Raw genomic sequence first — 25,126 nt, forward strand, 5'->3', positions numbered from 1 at the left:
TGGTAACTAGCCAAAAACAGAAGCTATGAACGTGTCAGTTACTTCACAACTACACACACACACAAAAAAACACAATGCATGCTTGGCTTAAGTTAACTACAAAACATCTTTATTGAAAAAAGCAGATTATATCATCTAAGGTTAAATGACACTTCTGACTTTTTAACACATTAAATAACTTTAAACTTTTGATCTTTAGATAAATAAATCTACATTTTCTGTCTTTTTTCACCATCTAGGGAATAAAACACTGAAAATACATAAGACTGTAATGCATGCGCTTTTTAAAATCTACTTACAGGAGAGAAACTTGCTACTTTTTCCGTTTGGATTTCTGATGGGTACATGGAACGAAACTAGATTTTTTTGTACAGGTGAACTAGTCACATGGTTTACAACAGGAATCCAACATACATTCTAAATAAAATGCCATCCTGATGTGGGAATGAACCTTATTGGGGTTGATTTAAAAAAAAAAAAAAGTAATGGTTCATGTTTGACTATTCTGGTCGTGTAATGAGACAACTTTTTTCATGGCATTCAACATAATAAAGATTTTTCAACTGAAGTCATATTTCAAGCCTGCCTTTAAAATAAGTTTGGAATGTCAAAAACGTGAATTGTGAGCATACAACAATTCACATGCTCTTTCTTAAAGTAAAAAATAAAGGTAGGCACCATTTTACTTAATTCAAAATTTGCATTTGAAATCAAACTTGATTTAAAAAAACTGAATCAAATCATTCTGACTTTCCTTCCCGTGTGATTTTTCATAGCTTTACTGCAGCAGTCAAGGGGCTCTTCAAATTCAGTAGTACTTTAACCCCCCCCCCCCCACCCCCGACGTCTGAGGCTTGCCAGAGACCAGCTGTTCTGCAAGCGGTGGAAGTGAGGGCGGGGGCGGGGGGCTCTGTGCTCTCGTGTCCCGGCAGCACACCAGCCTCCGTCCCGGCAGGGCAGACCCAGGCCAGCAGAGTGAATAAATTAAGACCGCTCGTAAATGAAACGCTGAAGACCCTCGGGCCCCGGGTCCAGCCGCCCCCCTCTCCGGGTGGTACGAGCATCTCCGGGCTGCCCGAAACATCCTCCGTTCCACTCGAAAGTTAATGACTACCGCATGGACCCCTCTCCTCCGGTGGGCCCTGCCAAACGCTCGACACGCAGCCTCGTCAGTAACCTGCACTGCTACGCTGTTTTAAGGGTTATGTATAGAGGAAAGATAAAGGCAGCTTCACATTAATCTGTAGCGTTAGCCTTCTCTCCTTGGACCAAGCCAGTGTCTCGAATACATTAAGAGCAAATGCAGAGGCTGGCAGGTCATCCTGAACGCCCACAGCAGTGAAGACCCTGGCCCACAGCCTCTGGATAAAGAAGCACGGTGCACTTCTGCAATGCAACACAGTAGACCGAGACAGCAAAGCAACACATCTTTCCATGAATACGCAGTTTAGCCTCCGACTCTTTAAATAACGTGTGCAGAAAGGACCACTACAGTTCTAGTTTATTAAGCGGAACATTCTGATAAAGACAAACTGTACAATCTATGTACACCTAAACTGTCGTTCCAACATAATTAAGACACTGCTTGTAAATATTTCACGGTCATGTTATGATGCTAACGTTGGTGTTTGCAGAAGGCATGGTAAGTGGAATTAATGGCAGTGGAAATAAGTGTCACAGACCTGACCGTCTGAGAAGCTGCACAGGGGGACACAGTGCATGGAATGTTGCGGAGGTGCACACCGACGTACAGGTTCCTTGCATAGCCAATAGGGGAGTAGTTGGACTACTGTGTACCATGGGGGTGGAGGAGGTCGGGGGAGGGGCAAGGAATGAGAAAGCAGTCCTCTCTTAAGTGCAAGACTCCCGAATCGCGGCTGGTCCGGACGTGAAGAGGTGCGGCCGCGGCCTGCCGGAGTCACGGTGCACGCGGCGTACTGTGAGCGCACAGGAAGAGCAGCGAACGCGTCACAGCGCACGTCTGCGCACAGGAAGGGCCGGGGGGGCGCAGGACCAGCGTTCGGCCTGCAGGGGATGCCCTGCTGCCTCTCTCACTCCGGGTCTCGCTGCCATGGGATGGGCTTCACAGCAGTATTCTTTAAAGAGGCCCGAGAGCCTCGTCAGCAACTCTTGTGCAAGCAGGAGGTTCTTCCACAGGGTGAGTCGCTCCCCCTCTCCCCCTCCCTGTCCCCCTCACTCTCCCCCCCTCTCTCTCGTCTTGGGCGGGACAGAGGGCCACCTGGTCGTGCCCCCCCCCCCCCCGGCTGCTCTCTCGATGCCCAGCATCTTGCCCTCTCTCTCCCCCCCCTATCTCTCTCAGCCTGCTCTGGCGAGTTTTCGCCACGCCCGCTCGCCCCCTTCACAGTTCCGTGACGTGCATGGGGTAGCTGGGGGGCGGGTGCGGGGGCGGGGCCGCCTGGCCCTTCAGTCTGCGGATGTGGCAGCTGTGGCACAGCAGGTGCCCCTCCAGAGGGTAGCAGCGGTGGCCCTCCTCGTCATTGAGCTGCAGGCTGCAGTCCTGGGGGACAGAGAGGGACGGGGAGAGAGCAGAGCTCGTTTAGACAGACTGCATTATGCAACATGGATACCAGGACTGACCAATCAATACATCTGTGTAGAAGGACAGGGCTCAGATATGAATCATGGCCGTTCATATGCTGCCACAGAGCCGCATTACACAAGAAACATAACCATGAAAATTTATGAAAAAACACTGATTTTCAATAGCGTCAAATTATAAAGCGATACTTGATAAGACTCCCATAGGCAGCTTTTTGTTTCCAAAGAACTGTTTCCACTGAAACGTGGATCTTTAATGGGCAACAGAACGGCCTTAATGGAGGGAACCAGTGGCGTGGGGTGATTTTAGCATTCCAAAGATCAGAGGGACAGCAGAGAGCAAAGAACGGAGAGTGTGGCTGGAATGCAAAGCGCTGGTTAGGGTTTAGGGTTAAACAGCAACCCCTCAGACACGGGCCACGTCCCCCTCTGTCTGCTGGATCAACACTGGAATGTGCCTGGCCAATGATTAATGGACTCTGTGTGTCCCACAGAGGGCTGAGGGGCTGGCAGACACACAACGCACGCACACACACACACACACACGCACACACACACACGCATACACACATGCTCACACACAGGTACACACACGCGCATGCACACGTACGTACGCACGCATGCACTCACACGCATGCACACACACGCATACACATGCACACACACACACCACACACACACACACACGCACACACGCACACACACACGCATACACACATGCTCACACACAGGTACACACACGCGCATGCACACGTACGTACGCACGCATGCACTCACGCGCATACACACACACACACACACACGCACACACACACACACGCACACACACACGCACGTACACACAAACACAGACAGACACACAGGACTCATGACAGTACAGTCTTTACAGAGACAGGGAGTGTTGACTCACCTCACAGTGATAGCACTCCACGTGGTAATCCTTGTCCATGGACACCACCCTAATGGTCTCCTCAGAGCCCTGGCAGGACGCAGACACACACACAGACTCTCAGAGTTAACCATTGTGTGGCCCCCCGCAGAGGGGAATGTGCTGCAGCTATAATGTTATTGTCAGCGGTGAAAGCCTGAGGTCGTTAATGGTAAATTACCTGGGCGGGTAGAATGGGCTTGTTGCAGGAGGCACATTTGGGGGCAAAAACCCTACAAAAACAAATAAAGACGTCACTGAAGCACATTTTCAGTATTGTGGATAACATGAAACCAAGCCTACAGTTAAATATTACTTTGCAGGTTATAGACTGAGAAAGGTGGAATAAATACAGAATAGAATCACTGTGCATGTATCTGTACACATATGCATTTATTTAAACTATCTAATTAAAGAGAAGAGGCCAAAAGCTGGCTATGAGTACTCCATTAAAAAAGTCCAGAACCAAGAAGCACAAATAAATTAGCATAAAGACAATGTTGAGACAATAAGATACATACAGCTCATTGAAATATGAATATGCGTGTGTGTGTGTGTGTGCACGCAGTGTGTATATGCGTGTGTATATGTGCGCGTGCGTGTGTGTGTCTGTGCATGCGATGTGCATATGCGTGTACATGTATATGCACGTGTGTGCATGCTTGCAGTAGGGACTGTGCTGGGCTCCGCTCTGCTCTTACGTGTGGTAGTCCTTCACACAGTAGATGTTGTTCTCCACGTCCACAGTGAAGGGCACCCCATCCAGGCCCTCGCTGCACACCACACAGCGAAAGCAGCCGGGGTGGTAGGACTTCCCCAGGGCCTGCAGGATCTGCCAGCACAGGGAGGGGACACAGACGGGGAGGGGGGGGCTTTATTTAAACACAGGGCGCTCATGAGGTGCACATACTTCCATGGGATCCTCCAAAAGAGGAACAGAAGGGTGGGTAAAATCGGCAGGCTGCTCCACTGAAGCAGGCTATGACTGTATGCTTTGGCTAAAAGCAGTAACAGCCTGAAATCTGGCAGTCTGGAGTACATCAGTAAAATCATTTATCTGACAAGTTGGAAGAATTACAAGTACAGAACACTGTTTCTAATTGTATTAAAATGGACTCTTTATTTATGCCAAATGTCAACAAGGAAGTTTGTGCAAAAAACATAAGGGAATTTATTACATAATTTTTAACAGGTCTTACCATTTCCATGATGAGGTGGCCACACACAAAGCATTTGTCTGCTGTTTGCTGAAACCCAGAGTACTGTGGGAGAGAGATCAACACTAGGAATGTGTTCACTAGGAATGAAATGAAGGACTCATTCAAACATTAAAACGTACTTCACTACCAAATGCAGTGATCGGAAACACTTCAGGGTAAAATGCATCAGCTCTTTGACTCTGCAATGATGGTCAAAGCGGGCGTTGACACCCTTATGTTCACAAACACTCTTAATACTAATTACGTTTGCCCATCTGAAAATTGCCACTATTTTCTAGTCTGGCTCAAAGCCTGAAGGAGCAGCCACTTTGTGACGTACACGCTGATGGGGATGAAAGCATGGCCAGCGGACATGAGAAAAAGGAGAAGGCTGATCTTCCTTAGTGATCCCAGAGGAGCAGACTCCCGAGCCTCCCCCTCAGCCCGAGCGCCCGTGAGGAGACTGACCCTGGGGCTCTGACCTAGCCGGACAGGAGGAGCAGGTGGACATGGTGCTCAACCAGAGGCTAATTCTGCCATCCTGTCCCCCACAGACACACGCCATCTGCCAGCCTCTCGATGACAGAGCTTTGGGGGAAGGGGTTGGGGGCAGGGTGGGGGAGATGAGCTGGGGGCAGGACCACTGCTTTGTCTCACTGACCATATGACCACAAAATCCAAAAGAATCGTGATTCGTAAATATTCATGAAGTAATCAATTCCCACACTTAACTCATTTTAACACATTTTTCCTCCAGGAGACACCGATCAGAAACATAGCTTTTTCTCCATGCTTAATGCCCTCACAGTCATTTCCAGTGCCTTTCCATTTGTTTCAGGCAACAAAAATATTCACTATCCCAGCAACAATGCTTCTTTTCTTACATTATGGGCAGTATAAACAGCTCCACTCCACTCAGTAAACTGAGTTACTGATGCTTTCACTGAATGCGTATGTCAATCTTTTAACGAGCTCTTCACTGATGTCCAGTCAGAGTCCAACCTCTGTAGACCACCGTCACATTGGACACCTTTAGGGCGTTCACAATCACCGCAGACATATGCTCTGACCACATTAACTTACTTAAGATTCTTAACACAACAATTAGCACTCTCAGTATCAAAGAGACTGAACCCTGCTGATACAAAAAGTCTCTTGATGCTTCATTCAGAAAGTAAAATGTAGTTTCTCGTTGACGTCTCTGCACTAAGTTATAAAATGGTTGGCGCACATCAAGGCTTCCTTTCGGACTGCTTGAGGGCACGGAACTGCAGTCCGGTGTTCTATTACCCCCAAGCACAGCTGCCGTAAAACATTTGAACACTCAAGATGTTTAGCAGAAGAGAAAACGCGTATGCTGGATGTATTTCTGTGAGATATAGCAGTGGAGACAGAGTGGACAGAAACGTGGCTTTGAGGAGCTGCTGCTCAAAGCACTCTCTAGCCACTGCTCTTCATCATTAGAGCTACACAAGACTAATGAAGTCCTTCTGGGCCTCAAAGGGGACAGTGCTGTAATTTACATTAATACTGTGTATCAACACTCTTTTCCTCGACTGATTTTCATAATGTGTACAGTCTGCATTTTCTCCCAGGGGCTTATGCAGCAATGCTGAGTGAGAGGCTGAGGTTGTTGTGGCTTAGAGAGACAGCCAAATATTTGCATTTATTCATTATTCACAGCGAGACTCACCAGGAAGTCCTCTTCGCAGTAGACCTTGCCGTTAACATTGTAGAAAGCCTTTCCTCTGAGTCTCCTCCCTGAAACACAAAATGGAAGGCAGTCACATCTTTGCCACGTCCTGCCATGCGGCATCATCACAGAGGACATTAACGGAGGGAGGCCATGCTCGGGGAATTAAATCATGTGACGCCCTTCCCGTAAAGCACGCCAGTCCGCTACAGGACATCCCAGACTGACATTACAAATTGACCTGGCACCTTCTCAAATCCCGATTCCAAGGCTGCCCAAGGAATCTCAGAAAACACAATCAGCAGAGAAAATTTGAGTATTTGTAATATCCAAAAGAAAAACATAATCATTAAAAAAATTCACAAAGCAAATTTTAAGATTTTCGGAGCAGATGCTTACACATTCTTGATAAACTTTCCCTTCAACAGGGACGGGCTGTGTTTTCATAATACTTTAAATATGAAATACAATATCCGCACTCCGGAAAATGAAAGGTCCCTGTTTTCATTGCAACGTTTTCACCACAAATGGTCTTCGTCGGGCAAGTCAATTTTGCGGTCGAAATTTTGCAATAAAAACAGGGAGCTTTAATTTTCCAGTGGGCTGACATTTTCCTTCTTCTTCATTGCACTCTTTATCCAGCACCTGGCCTACTAAGGCTTGGATGTGCATAGTTATTTTCTGTATTCTCAAATGTGCAATACTAAGTTTAATATGGTAGCTTGCCTCTTTTTATATGGTTTATGCTTCCACCTGCACAACAACGTACAATCCATCATTATGATTGCAGCTATTTCACACATTTAAGATTAATTTTTATATTGTTATAACATAGTCCATTTTACTGCGATTCTGCCTATCACTTTTCTCTGCAATCACTGCACATGCTAACAGAAATACATGCAGCTCCCCAGTAGCAGCAGCACGTTTTATTTGTAATAAAGAGTCTGCCCTTGCATAGCCTATTTTTTGCTGTATTCAGAGGGGGCGAAGCACAGGGCTCCTGATGCTGTGGCAGGTGCTCAAGCCCCCAGCGGTGTGGGGGACTTGCGTATGGTTTCAGAGTGAGCTGCTCTGCAGACTGCGTCACACATACTGCCAGAGCGCTAGCACTTTAGCATATTCCAACACCGCTGTCGCAGCACATAATACTGTCACCACCTTTCTAATGCCTGAAGCCAGTCTTTCCTTCCACCGCACGCATGGCCCTGCAGGCAGTAAAGCATCGCGCGACCGGATGACCCCGGGGCCTACGTTCACCCGTGACAGGCCCGGCCGCGGCGGCGTACCCCAGCAGACAGCGCGCCGCGCCGAGGCTACGCGCGGGCGAGAGCCGCGCAGGACACGGAGACACCCGGGGCCTGGGAGGTAAACACAGCGCCGCCGCGGAGGAGCTGCTCCTAACGGAGCAGAGGGCCTGTGCAAACAGGGACATTCCTTCTGCCTGAGGTCACCGGCCTGTCCTATTCATCCCCCGCCCAGGAAGCTCAGCGGCAGGGAGGGGCCGGCCGGCTGCTCCTCTCCCTCTCCTTTGTCAGGGGGGGGACGGCTGCGCCCGCCCGGAATTTCTCTGGGGTTTTGGCGGCCTGGCACGACAGGTCTCCTGGACGCATTTCTCCTCGTAAGGTGCTTCAGCTCTCCTAACTGCCATTTTAAAGATGAAATAAAAACCTCACGATGTGCTTTGCTAATGCAAAAAGAAGTCTACTGCACTGACTCAAAGTTGCCAATATACTCAACAGATGGACATATATTGTTTGGCAGAAAGCACTTCTTTTTTGTTCCAGTTCATACCCGATCAAAGAAAATGTTATTTAATCATGGACACCACTCCCATAAGACTCACATATAGACCTATGAACAGAAATAGATTTAAATAGTAGGAACATATTGCAGAGCGTATGTCATTCAGACACTGGGGGAAGTAAAGTGTGGAGTGGAGTCCTCGAGGGGATTGGCTGAGCCCGAGAGGAGCAGACGGCCGTGGGGCAGGATAGCCCTTTAACAGTGTCCGTATCCGTCACCAAGCGGTGGACCGACTGATCGGACCGCATTTCCCAGCTCCTCTTTCACCTGGAGAACCAGCTCCTGTCAGGAACAAAGGCTTGGAGAGGCCCGGCGTGGTCTTTCCGCTGCAGGGCGGGTCACCCGCTAAAGCGCGCAGACGGCGGCGGTCCGCGGATCATCACACAACACCGCGCTCATCACAATAAAGGAAACGAGTGAACAGAAAAGGCTATTGTTTGGAAGAGAGAGAGAAAGACAGTGCGGTCCTTGTTACTGTGGGCCACATAACTCACTCAAAATAACAACAGGACTACAATACCGGCTTTGATTTACGCTTCTGCTTAAAGAACAGCCGGACTGTTATACAACTCACACCTACTGCCGACAGGCCGCATGCTCCCAGTACAGGTAACGCCGTTCCCACCTGCGTACAACAGACTCCCCTGAATAACAGATGCCGTGACCTGACACTGAAAAATCAGAAAAGGTAATCTGATTCAGATGAACTAAAAAACCAGCCTCTCAGACGAGGGAGCGGCAGCCCCACTTCCTGGCAGAGGCGCTAAGCTAGGCATGCTAAAATCCAGTATCTATTTAAAAACCCATTACCAGGCTAAAGAAACGTAAACAAAATGAAGCCGCGAGTTCCTGCCACTTGAATTCTCGGGCTGAGGTGCTTGCGCTCAGTCCTCGGGTAAGTTTTAAAAAAGTTTGTGAAAAACAGAATTGCACCCCCCCACCCCCGCCCCCTCTAGCCCGGGGGCTCCAGAGAGATGTTCTCATCTCAGCCGCTCAATCACACCATGGGCCCTCATGCCTGAACAGGAACAGCCATTCACAGGGCGCTAATGCTCCCGCACATCCAGCCACAGCCAAGGAGCACGAGCACTGCTGCCGCCTCCGAGCCTCCATTAACTCAGCTGGATTTCCTTTACTGCAAGAAAACGACAACACGCTTTCCTGACATAGATTCAGGAAAGTCCTTTTCATTTAGAGCAATCTGAGGTCACATGACAGCACATACCACAATCCAGCATTAATCTGACAGGCTAAGATCCCATCTAGCCTACCTAGAAACAAAATGGACAGGCCCTGAAAAAAGTCACAACGTGTGCGCAAATTTGGCAGTAAGGTCCTACATGTAAAAATGTTCATGAACTACAAGCACACTACAATCAAAACTCATGAATGAATGCAAATCAGTGTGATGAGGAGAAATGAGACCGACTGATCATACCTTATACGGTCCATTATTTATATAACGCTCCTGGTTCTCTCAGTAAAAACAATGACCGAAGTCAGGTGCTGCATTTTCACGAGAAATACTTTATTAAAGGCCAAAGGAAACGACGCAAAACTTTTATAATGAAAGAGGATCTTCAAATTCAGCCATGCGACATCAGTATCTCTTCCCTCAGCGATTACAAAAGGTAATATACATAATAGGTAGTATACATAATGAAGCCTACACAAGCTGAGCATATTTATAACATTACTGATTTGGTCTGATGCTTTTTGGATTAAATGTGAGATTTCAAAAACAGTCCATTACAATAAACACTTTAAAAACAGAACGACGCAAGCACATGTCTGACCTACAGAAAATGACACATACCTAGACTGTGGAAAATCATTTTAATGTCCCACTGCTCATAATGTTTAATGGTTGCCGTTTGCAGAGGTAGGTGTTTGTGGACAGATGAAGGATTCACTAAACCTACATGTTCTCTCCACAGCTCAGTACATTCTTCACTGTGCACTTATGCCCCCCTGATTGGACAGGAAACAGCTGACAGAACACAGCTGTCTCGGGGTACGCTGCTGAACAGGCATTTTTAAAAGGTTATTAGCAGCGCCACAATTATTATAAACCCTGAGAGAGCAGGAACAGGCAGAAATCTCCATCCTGATAGTCTGTAATTGAATCCACTGGCAGTCTGTAACGGCTCACAATACAGTGTTTCCCCCATAACAGTACAGGCCTGGCAGACCGCTAGGCCAACGAGAACCCCCACCAGGCCAACAAACAAAGTTTTTTGCTTAAAAAAATAATGTCACATAACCATTAAAAATCATACATAGTTATAAAATCATTTGCGCCTGGGAACCTCTGTGTGGCGCTGTTCTGAAATGTGAGTCAACCTCGGTGTCGCTGCCTGGGAAAGTTGACGTGATGAAAGAGACCCTTTCTGACACTGTGGAGCGACAGCGTGAGCTGATGGGATAATGATGGAGAGGAAAGGACTGGAGACACGCTGGCTTTTTCATCTTTACTGATTCTTCTCCAAGGTTTCTCGAAGAGAAAGAAAATTTCCGATATTTAATGTTTTCTCATGTCTCTGTCCGCAATGTCCCTGTCTTTACGTCTTGTTGCACTGTATTACAGCCTAACGTCACTGTGTTCATGTGCATTAAAGCCATAAGGTTGAACATAACACTCAATATTCCAACATTATATTACTGCATCAACTCCTCTGAAATAAACAACTAGCTAGCTAGTGTTACACAAATACTGCCCTAGCTAACAAATGTTAGCAAACAGTTCTATGATCAGTATCAAAGAATCTGCACAAAAACAACAAATCCCAACAAATACAAACTTCGTCCATGTGTGAGTGTATGGTGCCTGGTTTTGACAAATCCTAAATCTGCCAACCCTGCCCTCAGGCTCTGAAAAATATTCTAGGGTAAACACTGCCGTAGTCACATGATGACCACCTGACACGCACAACAACCTAAAATGTCTGAGGTAAGATTTCAGCAAGCCCGTGTCACATTTCAAGAGGCACGGCACACTTGTAATGGAGATTAAAAGGGCTAAACTGGGGTTAAATACACGTACAGGGCTTTACCGAGACACAAGATCAAGCAGTCATCATGAGCTGAGGGCGGAAAAGTCCGGAACAACCTCCCCAGCTCTCCTGCAGAAGCTGCTTTGGCCCCTAGCCTGTCACAGACGCTCTCTCGCGTGGGCTATACCCCTGACAGGGGCCTTTCTTTCTGCTTGAGGGATGGGTGTGCTGGGTTTCACTGATAGGACCAGAGAGAGGGGGAAACCCATTATGTTCTACAGAGGCTTGCCTTCCTGGACCCGCCCCCGCTGCGTAGCATTAAACCGCAGTCCAATGATTACCTGCATTTTAAAACTACACAAACCTTGCGACTGATTCACCTCGATCAAACAAACTCTTTTTTCAACACGGCTGTGAAATTATAAACAGAGATCAAACTAATGGTCGCACGCCCCAAAACTGTTTTCAAATCACAAATTCAGGCCTCGGTCCTTGTCTAAATATCGGCGTGCATAAATCCAATTAACAGCCATGCACGCCGGTTATCTCAAACGTGCACGGAGTGTAAATCTACAGCACACCGTGAGCTGTGCCACACGTCTGTGGAATGGCCTGACTAAAAATGGCCAGTAAAACAGCTCCCTCTCCTCTCCTCCGCTCCCCTCATCTCCCCTCCTCCGCTCCTCCCATTTCTTGCAGTGAACAAACGAGCCTTTATCACCTGCAGAGTGCGGTGGGAAGGATGCCGGCCTAATGCCCTGGAAGAGCTGCGGATAATGACTCACTGGGTCTATGGCTTCCACTGATAAGGGCAGCTCCACTGCAGTCCCCCCTACCCAACTGCCCTCCACACAGCCCAGGCCTGTGCCCAGGCTACCGTCCATCACACGGCCAAATCTGCACAACCCAGGGCTCTGCACTAACAGTTTTTTTTTCAAGGATCACATGTGCTCCAAAGTTGAAAAGTTAAGGAGCACACTAATGGATCCCAGTTAGTTGATGTGCTCCTAAATTATTTTTCCAGTTACCACTCTTAAATTCTAAGGGGCAAATGCTCCTACAATTGGAGCACAGTACAGTGTGTGCATGAGAGAGTGAGTGAGTGAGTGTGTGAGTGTGCGTGTGTGTCTGTGTGTGTGTACCTGTTGTGTGTGTGAATGTGTGTGTGTTGTAGGTAAGTGTGTGTGTGTGTGTGTGTGTGTGTGTGTGTATGGACAGGCCCCATGGACGGCCTGCTCTCAGTGATAAGCAGCCCTGGAGCGCTTCATGGCTTGCGCCTAATGAGCTTTATGGGAGGACAGTGGGGGGTGGAGGTTGTTGATAGCAGCATTCCTGTCCTTTTACTGCAATGCAAACATGACCTTCAGGCTCTACCTGCTGCTGCCCATGAACAGCAAATGCTAACAAGAGCAGGAGCTCCCCACCCCACACTGCAGGCCACAAGCACAGGATGAAGAGCGCGGGTTCGAACGGGGCCTAAGCCAAGTACCCATCCTCAGGAGGGTCAACGCTCTGATGTTAAGATCAGAGTCGCGTCTGTCAGATCAAAGCACAATTCATCCAAACTGCATGTGCTGCAAAAAGAAGAAACTATGCTGGTAACCAATGCCTCCCTTCTGTTCATGGCTGTAATCAATCCAGAGAAGATGAGTGGGATTCAACGTCATCAAATGTCTGATATAAAACACATGGAAGGGCACACAGTGAATGGGTCAGAGACGGCCAGAAGTGGAGGACTCTCCTCAGATCAGAGCACTGCTTTGGGAACAGGAGTGGAGAGGAACCCCCCCTGGCCTCCAGCTCCCCTCACACAATCCCTCAGACTGCACCCAGGAGCTTATTAGCCAAATAAACACAGACGCCAGCTGGTGGCCCCGCTCGCAGCCCCCGGGTGGATTTTCCCTGCTTGTGGGGCTTCTAAAGCTTTCAGAGAGAGAGAGACTAGGCTACACGGGCCGGTCGCTGGCGCTGCCTGCTGATGGAGACAGCAAGGGTGGATGCAGTAGGACCCACAGCAGGGCCTGAGTGAAGGAGAAGCAGCATGGCACAGCCAGGACGGCCACAGGAACGCTGCCTGCTGGTCTGGTGTAATCACGATGTCTCACATACAGTTAATCAGGCTACATTTTCCTGCAGCAAGGGCAACAAGAATTTTAAGAGTAATGATTACATTATAGCACTTAGCCTATTACACACACTGTTTAAGAACCAAGGCACACTGGTGTTTGTATCCAACACACAGATAAATCTACCCGTCCAACACAGAAATCAACAGTCTGTATTAGACTTCAAATATAAGAGCAGGAGTTTGGTAACTAGCTGTATTTTTCCTCCTTAGTATCACACACACAGACACACACGCACACACACCAGGGTTTCCCCCAGTGCTTTATGGGAAAGGCGGTACGCCTCCTCTAAATTACCCAGTGCCGCCCCTAACGTTAAGGGAAAAACACAGGAAAGGCCCTTACTGCATTCCATTATAAAAGATGAAAAAAAAGATTAAAGCTTAAGATTAAATTTATGATACCATAACGACTAGCCGTCTTTTGAAAACACTTAAATGTGGTCCCCGCAGCATACTATCAAGCATACTATGATTATGTCAAGCAATGAACGTTTTGAAGATCATGCAATACCCACCAAGCTAAATATTTAATACTTATTGTGAATAATCAATACTGAGGAAGTCCACATCAGTTAAATAAACAAGAAAATAAATATTCAGAATCAAATGAGGGGGAGACTCCTCACTTTCGATGGAATAAGTTAATGTTGCTAACAAAGGACAAAAACAGTCTTTTTGAATAACATAGTTCATAGCACTTAGAGTATGTCAGTCTTCCGAGTGAGTCAAATTAAATGAGTGGCTTAAAATGGATATTAAAGTTAGTTTTCCTTTAATGGCCTGTGGACACACGCACATGCGCACCCACGTGCAACACACACACAGGGCACTCAAGGGAAATCTAACACTGCAAACACCTCTTCTTACAGGCTCACTGTAAATGAAAAACCAAATACAGATGTTTCACATTTTCTCTGACACGGCCAAACAAACAGCCACGGCACCAGAAGATCAAACGGCTTTCCTATCTCTTCCGTGGTCAAGCAATAGAGCCACATACCACATCAATGCAACACATGAAGAGACCAGACATGTGTTCCGGTAATGCAAGGCACACAAGCACAGCCATGTCCAGTCAGCCAGCGAAGGGGCGGGGGGGCGGGCAAGTAAAAAGCAATGCTGAGTAGAGTAATTACCACAGGAGTGGCAGATGAAGCAGTTGGTGTGATACAGGTTCCCCATCGCTTGGCAGGCCTGGCTGGCTCCATAAACTCCTTTCCCACATTTGATACAGATACCTGCAGGAGAGAGCAAGAGCAAGGTTAGCAGAGCACCACAGGCTTCTGTTATTTTAGACATATTCATTTCCATTTCCATTCACTTCACTTCAATTTGATCTGTACAGCACTTTCCCAAAGGCACTGTCACAAATATGCTTTACAGTGGGATCACTAAACAGGGCAAAAACGATGAGGGGACATTCACAACAATTAATCTTACCACTAAGAGTTTTCCTAAGAGGCACTAAAAGTTCCTGGTTAAGAGTTTCCGCTTAAAACCTAAGCTGGTGAGACCAGCTTTTTACTAAGGAATGGAGAGAACTCATAAGCTCAGAGAATGGTTGAGGTTAATCTCGTTGCTATGGATGACATCATGTTTCATGAATGAGCTAATTTACTATTCCCACAGTGATTGGTTGATAGGAAATGTCAACAAATTCATCATAGAAATACTCCAGCGGGAGGTACAAATCAGGTCGCTGTACTCAGATAAAGATTTTTATTTTATGTCTGGCAGCTCGTAAAAAATGAGGAAATACACATTTAAACAGCAGCATTTTAACTATATAGGGTAGATTAATCCATGGCTGAAAACCAAACTGGACACAACAGCAGTTTTCACTTTGTGCCCAAGTCGTTCATGAAAGGAAGGACATCATTAAAGGGAAATTTTGAGTCAGGATCACTTCAAAGGCCAAGAAAGAAGCATGGGAACATATGCTTCCACATAAATGCAGCTTTCCCACTTCTATCCAGAACCACAGAGGAATGCAAGAAATACCGGTAGCCTATTCTTTGCAGTTGCAGGCAAGGGCAGAGATTGTAGGTAATGGGACATTAAGCCAATTATGTCCATCTACAGTAAGGTCAGTCCTGCAGGGACAGCCACTGTCCCCCACCAAATGACATGCAGCTGGAACAGGACCCCTCTCAAACAGCAGCCTCAGGCCACTCTCCAGAATTCGGGAGTCATGTGTTGAGCCCGGCCACTTGGCGACAACGTCGTTGACGAACACGTCTTCATCTTGGGATGGTTGCAATAGTTCAGACACGTGTCCCATTTATAGCACCAACTACACAATGTGGGGTCAGCAGACACCATTTATTGTGTGGTGTAATATTCTACTGTCAGATGACACAGATATTCACAGTTGGCAGTGCTTCATGGCTGCATGTCACATGTGGGCAAGAAAGAGTTGTCAAAACCTCGATCTCCGCTGGTATTGCATTGTGTTTATTGGTGATTGTGACCCTGATTAACTATAATCTTAATACCCTTACGATTGAGGAGATATCTTTTTAAAAGCTCAACGTTATTGAATGTTTCTAAAACACTGACCTGTTCATGAGGCGGATTGGCGGCAGCACACATTTTAGGACTGTTTGTGATTTGTTCTTGGTGACTTAAGAGTCCTCTTGACTACCCCTAACTTTTCGCAGATTTAGGAGCTGGTTTTAGTGCTAAAATGCTTTGTGAATTACTCTTAGACCAAAAAGTCCTAAATTTAGAACTGGCACGGCCATTATTTTTAAAGAGTTTTCCCTAAATCGGCTTGTTAGGAGTCACTTTTAGCCTTAAGATGTTTTGTGAATACTACCCTGTCTGAACCACCAAAAAGCAAGCACCTGGGGTTCAAAAAAAAAAAAAATAATAATTAAGTAAAATTTAAAAAACCCCAGTGGGAATAAAACACACAAATGGTGGAGAGAAAATTCCCCATACAAGATATCTTTCATATGACTGACCTGACCGAATACGGTAATACCCAAATAAAGACTGTTTTCAAACCACAAAGTGGATTAGCCTGCACATTATCACCTGATACTTTCTTTTTTACTTTCTGGAGTGTGAAAGCAGGACGGTAGAGAATTCCGGTTCAGTGGGCGGCGGTGAATCACCAGGTCATAATCAGTAAAGGTGACTCAGACCACAGTACGGAGGGGTGAGTCAGGACAAATCCCCACGATCCCCGTGGTCTCACGACTTTCTGTGCTTCACAATGGACAGGTTCCTTTCCTTTGTGGAGAGTGTGCTCGGGAACTTGCACGACATTATAGACATTTTGTAAAAGGTACCTTCAGTAGCAAATGAATTAGCAGAATTTGAAAAAGGATACCAGTGTAAAAACTGACACAAACTGGGGCCTCCTGGGTGTGGCATCTAGATAAATCACAAGTCTTTGATGCAGAGATGGACCTCCAGTCCAGTGTTGACTGTGGCAGCAATGCAAGTTCAGAAGACTGCATTCCAGTGCATTTTTGTCAAAAGTGATATGTAACAAAATGAATACATTTCTGTTAGAAGTCTTAAGGCAGTAATAATCCTGCTGAGATCAACAGGCTGATGATGGATCATCAGTCAGTCAGTCATGGGTACTGCAGCACAGATAAATGCCTCTGCAGAGGGAAAGGCAAAGCAGCATGACCAGGAATTAGGCTGATGACTAAGCGCTTCCCATTACAAACTGCAGACTCAAAGACCGGGCTGGCGCCCAGGATCCCAAAGCTGTCAATTTAGTTTTGGAATATGACAAAAATGAGGTCTAATGCCTCAACTATTTCATTTCCAATTTGAGTTAGTCAGAAACCTTTTTAAAAACATTCCATTTAAAACTTATGCTTATTCATGTATACATTTGTATGTTGAAAATGTTTCTCAAATGTTCTAGTGCTGAGTTCTGTACAATGCTGTGAGCTCAATGGCACGATGGTAACGTACAGGCGTTACGTTACATTAAAGCCCACACATGAACCCAGCTGATGTCAACACAAAGGAAAACACCAAGGCATCAGCAGACAATAGGCGGCAGTATGAGCTTAGGCACAGCTGCAAATTTGAGGCTTCAGCCAAGAATAAATATGCCTGTAACCCAGCGAGCTGACGGACTGGCACCACTTCACTGCAGACTGAAACCACAGCACTTTGGCATATTAAGCCACGCCCCACATATCTGCAGAAAGTCACCCGGCACACACAGGCCCCGATTCCCCATTGGCCCAATCAAAGGCCGTCCTTCATGATCGGCTGATAAAAAGCAACAAAGGAGAATTTGAAAATCCAGACTTGGGAGCTCCTGTACTTCTTGCCAACGCCTAATTACTGAGGGACTCGGTGCCGACACACTGCTGAGGGGTACAGGATTGCTTGCTAAAAGCTCTCCCTTTCAGTTGGCCTTCCCAAAATGTGGGCTAATGTATATTTTTACAATCCATGTGAAATTTATTTACATTTGTACAAAATAAAGCAATGTTAACCACCTGTTGGGTAATTCAACACTATTTTGGACCATGTTCTCACAGACATTAATTAAATTTGGCATGCTTACTCGGTCTTACAAGAAACCCCTGGAACCAAAATTACACTTGGATCTTTATTAAGGGAGATATCGGTTAACAAAGTTTGGACAAATTAGCGTGACTCCATGACTTTGACTTGCCATATCTACATTACTATAGGTCATAGGGAAATGGTTAGGTTATAATGTCATCAACACCTTCAAAAAATTGGTCTTGGGTTTCTGAGTCATTACCAAGATATCACTACTTATCTGGATTGGTATCACATCATGCATTCCTTGCAATGTCGTTGAACATGATCGGTGCTAACAGAGATAGTCATACACATGCAAAGTTTTAATGCACTACCTTCCTGATGGGCCCTCCTTGATGTATTGAGTCAATAAGCAGTGTCTTTCATGTTCCTCCAAACAAAAACAAAGGATTCTAAGGAACTAACAAAAACAAAAACACCCACTCAGCAAAAAACCATAATAAAATGGAAGAAAGAACAGCAAATGGAGCTCTGAAAGTCACCCTGGAGGATACCCATTAGGAGTTGCAACTCAACTAAGACTAAAATACAGAAAACCAAAATACAGCCTGATCATCAAAACCTGTAATTGGAAAATCTGATGTGGAAGAAAGAGTGTCAGCCTCAAGGCAAAATCTCCAAATGAAGCCCAAATCTAGCCAGTCTAATATAAAAACTGAGCCAATGCAAACCAAGTGAAGATACATCATTCACCCAGGGAGAGAAGGAATCATCCAATCAGAGAGAAGGCAAGCAGACTTTATTGAAACTCAGAATGGATATGAAATAAAACAACTACCAGAAATAAGAAACGCCCAAGTATTAAACTCTCAATTTCAGATTGTGTCTCTGCTCGACATTGTACATGTCAATCCAGCTGCCATGAACGGTTCAACCACCACCAGCAGCACATCTTGTTTTTCCATCACAAGTGTATAAGGGCAGTATGGGAACAGGTACAATGGAGATGGTCCATGGGGATGCAGATGTTCGATCTCAATTCTCCAGTGCTGGGCATGGTCTCTTCAACACAGCCCAGCCACCAAGTATTATCATATTCAACCACAACATAAATTCTAATGCTTACAAAGTGCACTGACTCCTGAAGTAAGCACATATCAAGAAGGGTCTATTAAGAAGGTAGTGCATTGAAATTTTTGCATGTGTATGACTATTTCTGATAGCACTGATCATGTTCAACAGCATTGTAAGGAATTAGTGATGTGATACCACTCCAGTAATAATACCTTCGCACCAACTGAAATATTAAAATCACTCATAACTCTGCTACCTTTAATTTTGGGGTGAACATAGCACAAATGTAAAAGACATTTAAAATGATAAATTGACTATTTCTCTATGACCTATAGTAATGTAGATATGCCAAGTCAAAGTCATGAAATCAGGCTAATTTGCCCACACTTTGTCTGCCCACATCTCCCTTAATAAGGATCGTAAGGAGTGTAATTTTGGTTAAATTTGATGTGCCCCAAAAGCGTACTGAATTGACCTGGACTTACCCCATTACAGATCACAAAGCACTGTGGCTGAACTGAATGTTAAAAAAAAAAAGTTAAAAAATAACAAAGAAAATAAGCTATATGTTCAATGCCTTGCATGGGAATGGAAACATGGAAACTTTGGTCAAAACAGACCACACTCTACAAGTTAAGGAAACTCCTTAGGAACTTGTGCCAACTCATACTCAGATAAGTTCAAAAACCATTTCTCCAAAGACAAAAATGCCTTCCTAAAAGGATGTGGTCAGTATTTACATGAGAGACGAGAGGAAGCTGAACTGGAAACTTTTAATTTGTACATAATTTAAAGCAGAGAACAAATCCCCTGGGTTTGAATGAGTACAGGATGTCCAGTACAGGGCCAAAATGAGGGATTAATGGATATGTGTGTGTGTTTGTGTGTGCGTGCGTGTGTTAAATGTCTATGAAAAGCTTTTTATCTTTTTATAAATAAGGTCTACCTAATGAAAAACACAAGGGAACACACATTCAAACTAAAAGCATGAGGATTTTACTGGGCTGACTGTCTATACTACTGTTCCCCTTGGAGAACAAAGCATTGCCATCCAGCCCAGGTGGGATCAAACTTTTTTTAAAGCAATTGCTCAATGCAAAAACATCCCAAAGCTTGTCTTGTGGACATCTGACCAGGAAAATATACACATTTAAAGTCATTTCTAATATTTACATACGGAAGGTTCACCCGTAACCATGTTTCAGGCAAAGGCATTTCATGGTTCCTGCCATTACTATTCCAAGCGGGTAATCAGACTTGACCCCCATCAACCCTGTCTGCCCAGTGAGCCAAGATCCCGTGCCAAATGTCTGCAGCACCCCAACACCCCACTGGCTGGTTAATGAAGGGGCTATTTGGGGGGGTGGGTTTCGCTCTGGACCGCAGCTTGGTCCCCCCACCGGCCAGCTGCTGATCGACAAGCCATTCAGCAAATCACAACAATGAACACTATCCACAGGAGGACTGTGAGACGGTGGCAGAGAGCGCAAGAGCAGCAGATACCATAAGAGGGACCAGTCAGGAAGAGATAGCGGCAGACAGCGAAAGAAAGAGCGGCAGACAGCGAGAGAGCGACAGACAGAAAGAGAGCAGCAGACAGCGAGAGAGGGCAGCAGACAGCGAGAGCGACAGATAGCGAGCAAGTGACAGACAGTGAGAGAGAGCAGCAGACATAGGAGAGGGAGCGACAGACAGAGAGAGCAGCAGACAGCAAGAGAGGGCAGCAGACAGTGAGAGAGCGACAGATAGCGAGCAAGTGACAGACAGTGAGAGAGAGCAGCAGACATAGGAGAGAGAGCGACAGACACAGAGAGAGAGCAGCAGACAGAGGAGAGCGAGCGACACAGTGAGAGAGAGCAGCAGACATAGGAGAGAGAGCGACAGACAGAGAGAGAGAGAGCAGCAGACAGAGGAGAGAGAGCGACAGACAGAGAGAGAGAGAGCAGCAGACAGAGGAGAGGGAGCGACAGACAATGTGCAGCAGGGGTGGCCTCAATGCCTCGTGCATCAATCTCTCTGCCGTCACTACGAAGACGGGCTGAGCGTCCTTAGCTTGATGTGAAAAGCTTCCCTGCGCTTGCTCAACTATCACCTGCTCCCTTGACTAACAAACATCCATCTTGGTACCACTCAGGGCCAATACTTTGAACCTGACAACTAGGAATGTGAAGAAATTGTTAGTAGTGAGCATGCACGTCAAATGTTAAATTAACTGAAAAATATTTTCTTTCTTGTTTCTTTAATTTGCACAGGAAAAACAATGTTTTCCAACACCATGTGAAGTGCATAATCAGTGTGGTGAGATTATATGTTGCAAGTCTCATCTCTGGGATAGAGCTTGGACCTCCCTATTACATTGCAGGCAGTGACCAAGCTTTCCCAAAAAAAGCACTGCAAGCCCATGGCCATTGGGCAATAGCCAGGATGCTGCGGCCTGGCGTTTCCTCCGGCCAATCAGTGGTCAGCTGCGCAACGGACAAAGAGGGTGAGAAGTTAATGCTCCAGTTAGCTGAAGATCCTTGCCAGGGAATTAGCACCGTCTCGCTGGGATTTAAACAAATCTCAGAATTTCAGTTTCAGACTATTATTTACCCAACTAGGAAAAAATAGTCTGAGTTCACTTAGAGTTTGGGGTGGCTGAAAACAGTTCAGTATTTTCCCTTGTTTTAGCTGATGTCTAGTAATAATGGAAATGACTACTTACTAGTTCCATTCTTGTACTATATTACAGAGAATTGTATATAAATAATATTAAATTACATTTAGACAAATCATGTTTTCTTCAGCAAATATGTGAACTACTGTCCTTACACTGTTAATTAGTTGAAACAAATATAAAAATTCCTCAGGCAAAATCATGGGATTTGTTTTTGGGATTTTTTTTTAAAGCTTGAACTCGTAGAGAGTCATCAGACTACTTTTGAAAGCATCAGTATGCACCTGAATTAATGATTTAAAATCACACATGGACCAGATTAGGTCCCATTTCTTTACTTCACACTCCACACAAAAAACATGGTATCCAACAGATGATTTGGACCAGTTGGTACAGACAACAAAATGGCCAGACCACGACCTGTCATCTAGCCCTGCAACAAACCACTGTGAATGTCAACATTATGCAATACATATTCAAGCATGAATCCATTTTCAAACATTTCACTTACCAAAATATTCTTTCTTCATGTGCATCTCAAGCTCCTTTTCGAGTTCCAATGTAAGCGCCTCGAGCCTTCTTTCGGCTTGGCTGGGGCCACTGTCACGGCACGGCGTGACTTGGTAAGGCAGCTTGAACTTCTGCGCAGAGGCCGAATTCGTGGTGGCGCTCCCGTAATTAAAAGATGCTGGAGCACCCGTGGCCATCTCTGGGTTTAATCCCGTTTGTGCTGTTTGCTGTTGCGGTTCTTGTGTTACAGGCGAGAGCTGAAGATTAACTCTGTTCTGAACACCGCTAGTGTCGCCAAAATCTCGGACTACTGTATCTTCCTGTACGCCCGGACCCAACACTGACGATCTAGGCGAGGGCATCTGGAGCTCAGGGAAAGTGCTCACAGAGCCCCTTGAACTGTGAGAACTCCTGGAACTGTGGCTCGAAATGCTGGAGCGCGGGCTCACTACGCTGTTAGCCACTGCCCCCGGTCTACCACTGCCGTCCTGGCTGCAGATGCTGGACCGGGGGCTGGCCACTGGCATGCCGTGCACCGCTGCACCCTCATGCTCATGGTTTCCAGTAGGCATGTACCGCGAATCGGAGTAGCTGGACCGGGGACTAGTGGTACAGGAGTACTGGCTAGCAGTGCTGGACCTCGGGCTGACATGCCTTTGGTCGTATCCCATACTAATGCCACTGGTGCGGTTGCTGCTGGGTTTACTACCGCTGTCGTAACTGTTCAAACTGGTCCTTGGGCTGGAATGTTTACTAGTGTCGCTGGCTGTGCTTGCATAGCTGGATCTCGGGCTAAGTGCACTGGTCCCTTCATACTGCACCAGGCTGGATCTGGGACTGCTGTATTTGTCTTGACCAGGAACCACCAGGCTAGTACGCGGGCTGCTGATGCTAGACCTAGGGCTTGCATGCTTGCTGTGTTCCTGCGAAGACATGGAAGAAGCTAAACTCGACCGAGGGCTGGTCGCATTGTACCTGCTGTCCTGGTTGGTACTTACGCAGACACTGTTGCTTCTGTTGCTGGGGAAAGAAGGGAAAAGTCCGTGCTTGTTCAAAACCACTCCATCATATGCGCTACCTGTACTGTACCTGTGCCCCTGCACCTCCACCGAGTACCTCCTGTGTCGTTCGGTAGCACCGGTGTAACACGGCAAGGCAACTTCGGATTTGGTGCAATGGCCATCTTCACAATAAACTGCATCCCTCTCAGAAGTGCAAAAATCCAGAGGAAGCGCTCGATTACCAATCACAGGGCGAACAAGGGCCGCGTTGTAAACTTTATTCCCAGGCGCCGGGTAATTTTCAAAGGTATGGGGTTGTTGGTGAGGCACAGGACCACCACCGTTCATTCTTTTACTTTTCTGGTCAGGAATCATTTGGGCCGAAAAATCCAAATCCGGGTTAATTACCATGTCCCTTCGTCCACTGTAAATCCCATCCTGGTACACTTCGTAAAGAGACAAATCCTCTATGAATTTACTTGCCCTGAGTCCCAGATCATCCTCATTCTTATCCATGTTTTTGCTCCCGAGAAATAAGTTTGGCAGAAGACGTGCGCTGGCTAACTATCGACTTTGAGATCGCTAGTAGCAATTTCACTTCACATGGAAATCACAATAAATTTAGGCTTAATCAAAACATAGCCAACTGTTTCACGCGTGGTACCCATTTCCCCGTAATATTAACATGCTGCACGACTTTCGCCTTCGAAAAAAGTATCAGTTAACAAATAGTTGCGTCCACGACAGAAGACGTTTGTCAATTTCAGTCTTTGGTAAGTTGAAAGGTCTTTACAGTCAATGGCGCGCTGCGCGGAGGAATTTTCCATCGTTGGCTTCTTCAATAATGTAAAATTTCCTGCGTACTGCTTTCTAAATAGCGCACAAATAAATTGTTTACCCACTGGTAATAACAGTACAAATGGTCTCCTCAATCGCATCTTCGGACAAGACTGCATATAATGCAATACAATACCAAGGACTAATTTATGTGGAAGGAATGCGGGGAAGGAGACAAGGTGTGCTGCGTCTCTTTGGAATGTAGTTAATGCTGGAGCGAAACAATGATCGCAACCAGCTCGGCTAGGGGGTGCCGAGTTTTCAAAAAGAGTTACTTCGCTCCGAGAGCATGTTCCTGCACTCTCAGCGCTAGATGATGGGATGTGGGCGTGTAACACCCTTGCGCATTTCTACTGTTATTCTTATAATGGTTACATTTGATTCATAACGGAGTGCAGTGCAGCAATAAAATAACAACAAACAAACGGTCTGAGAACCGCGTTGTTTTCCTGGGTTTCAGTGCCAGAATGGTCAATGAACGGTGCTCACTTACACTGCGCCTTCCACCGGTCTCTGAGGTCCGCCCGTGATCATGGGGTCAACTAAGAAAGCTAAACAATTGTATATAGCTACTCATAAACGGTGTTAAATATGTTCATTATTGAAGTTGATTTAGGCAAACCACCAAAAAATTACTACACATCACGAACAGGTTAATTTAAACGTTCATTGCAGTCTAGTAAGTAAACAACACTCCACAATCCATTTAAGTTGTACTTTCGGGAGGGGTTCCTTTTAAGTTTTCTACCGTAAAAGTGTTGTAATTGTGCACTGGAAGGTGATGCCCATCTTAAACGGTTCATACATTAAAAAAGAAACTCTTAAGCCTTCTAAATCTGTTGCAGGGAATTTGTACTATCCTTAGGCTGAAGATGTGCAGAGCCGACACTTCAACACACTTAACCTTTAGTACTGTTGTTGTAGGCCGATGGGTAAGTATTCAGATATTTAAGCAAACATACACGTAAGACATTATAGTCCATTTTGTACGTTGTGCTTTCTGTTATGAGGGGAGAAAATCATGTTGCGCTATGCCATCTGGTGGCAGGTAATGGTTGCGGCAATATAGTTTCCAATCAATGTGCAATAATTGAGCAGTCGATGATTAAAGATCAAAATATTAAAATTAGTTGTGACTTGATATGCATGAAATGACTGTGCTGCTGAATATTATTATATTCAATCCTTACATTGAAAGGAAACTGCAACGAGGTAAACATTTATTAAATATTATCATTTGGTAACTATTTA

At 45.9% G+C, this 25,126-nt stretch overlaps 1 protein-coding gene across 1 annotated transcript; it reads right to left on the reverse strand.

The window, feature by feature from the left end:
* Positions 1–474: 474 nt before the first annotated feature.
* Positions 475–24,355, reverse strand: wtip (WT1 interacting protein). The gene is made up of 8 exons (XM_064312473.1): positions 22,039–24,355; positions 14,443–14,544; positions 6,380–6,447; positions 4,687–4,749; positions 4,189–4,319; positions 3,669–3,720; positions 3,470–3,538; positions 475–2,518 (listed from the first exon to the last, which is right to left on the reverse strand). Exons 1-8 carry the CDS (start codon positions 23,552–23,554, stop codon positions 2,360–2,362), a joined length of 2,160 nt encoding a protein of 719 aa, XP_064168543.1. The 5' UTR covers positions 23,555–24,355; the 3' UTR covers positions 475–2,359.
* Positions 24,356–25,126: the final 771 nt, after the last annotated feature.

The sequence above is a fragment of the Anguilla rostrata genome, chromosome 16 (assembly GCF_018555375.3).
Source record: "Anguilla rostrata isolate EN2019 chromosome 16, ASM1855537v3, whole genome shotgun sequence".
NCBI classification, from domain to species: Eukaryota; Metazoa; Chordata; class Actinopteri; order Anguilliformes; family Anguillidae; genus Anguilla; species Anguilla rostrata.

Excerpts from the sequence above, each read along its gene's own strand:
- wtip (XM_064312473.1), bottom strand. The coding sequence starts at position 23,554 with ATGGATAAGAATGAGGATGATCTGGGACTCAGGGCAAGTAAATTCATA. Across the intron at positions 14,545-22,038 it reads CATGAAGAAAGAATATTTTG|GTATCTGTATCAAATGTGGG; the intron begins GTAAGTGAAATG and ends TCTCTCCTGCAG. Across the intron at positions 3,721-4,188 it reads TGTGTGAAGGACTACCACAC|GGTTTTTGCCCCCAAATGTG; the intron begins GTAAGAGCAGAG and ends TTGTTTTTGTAG.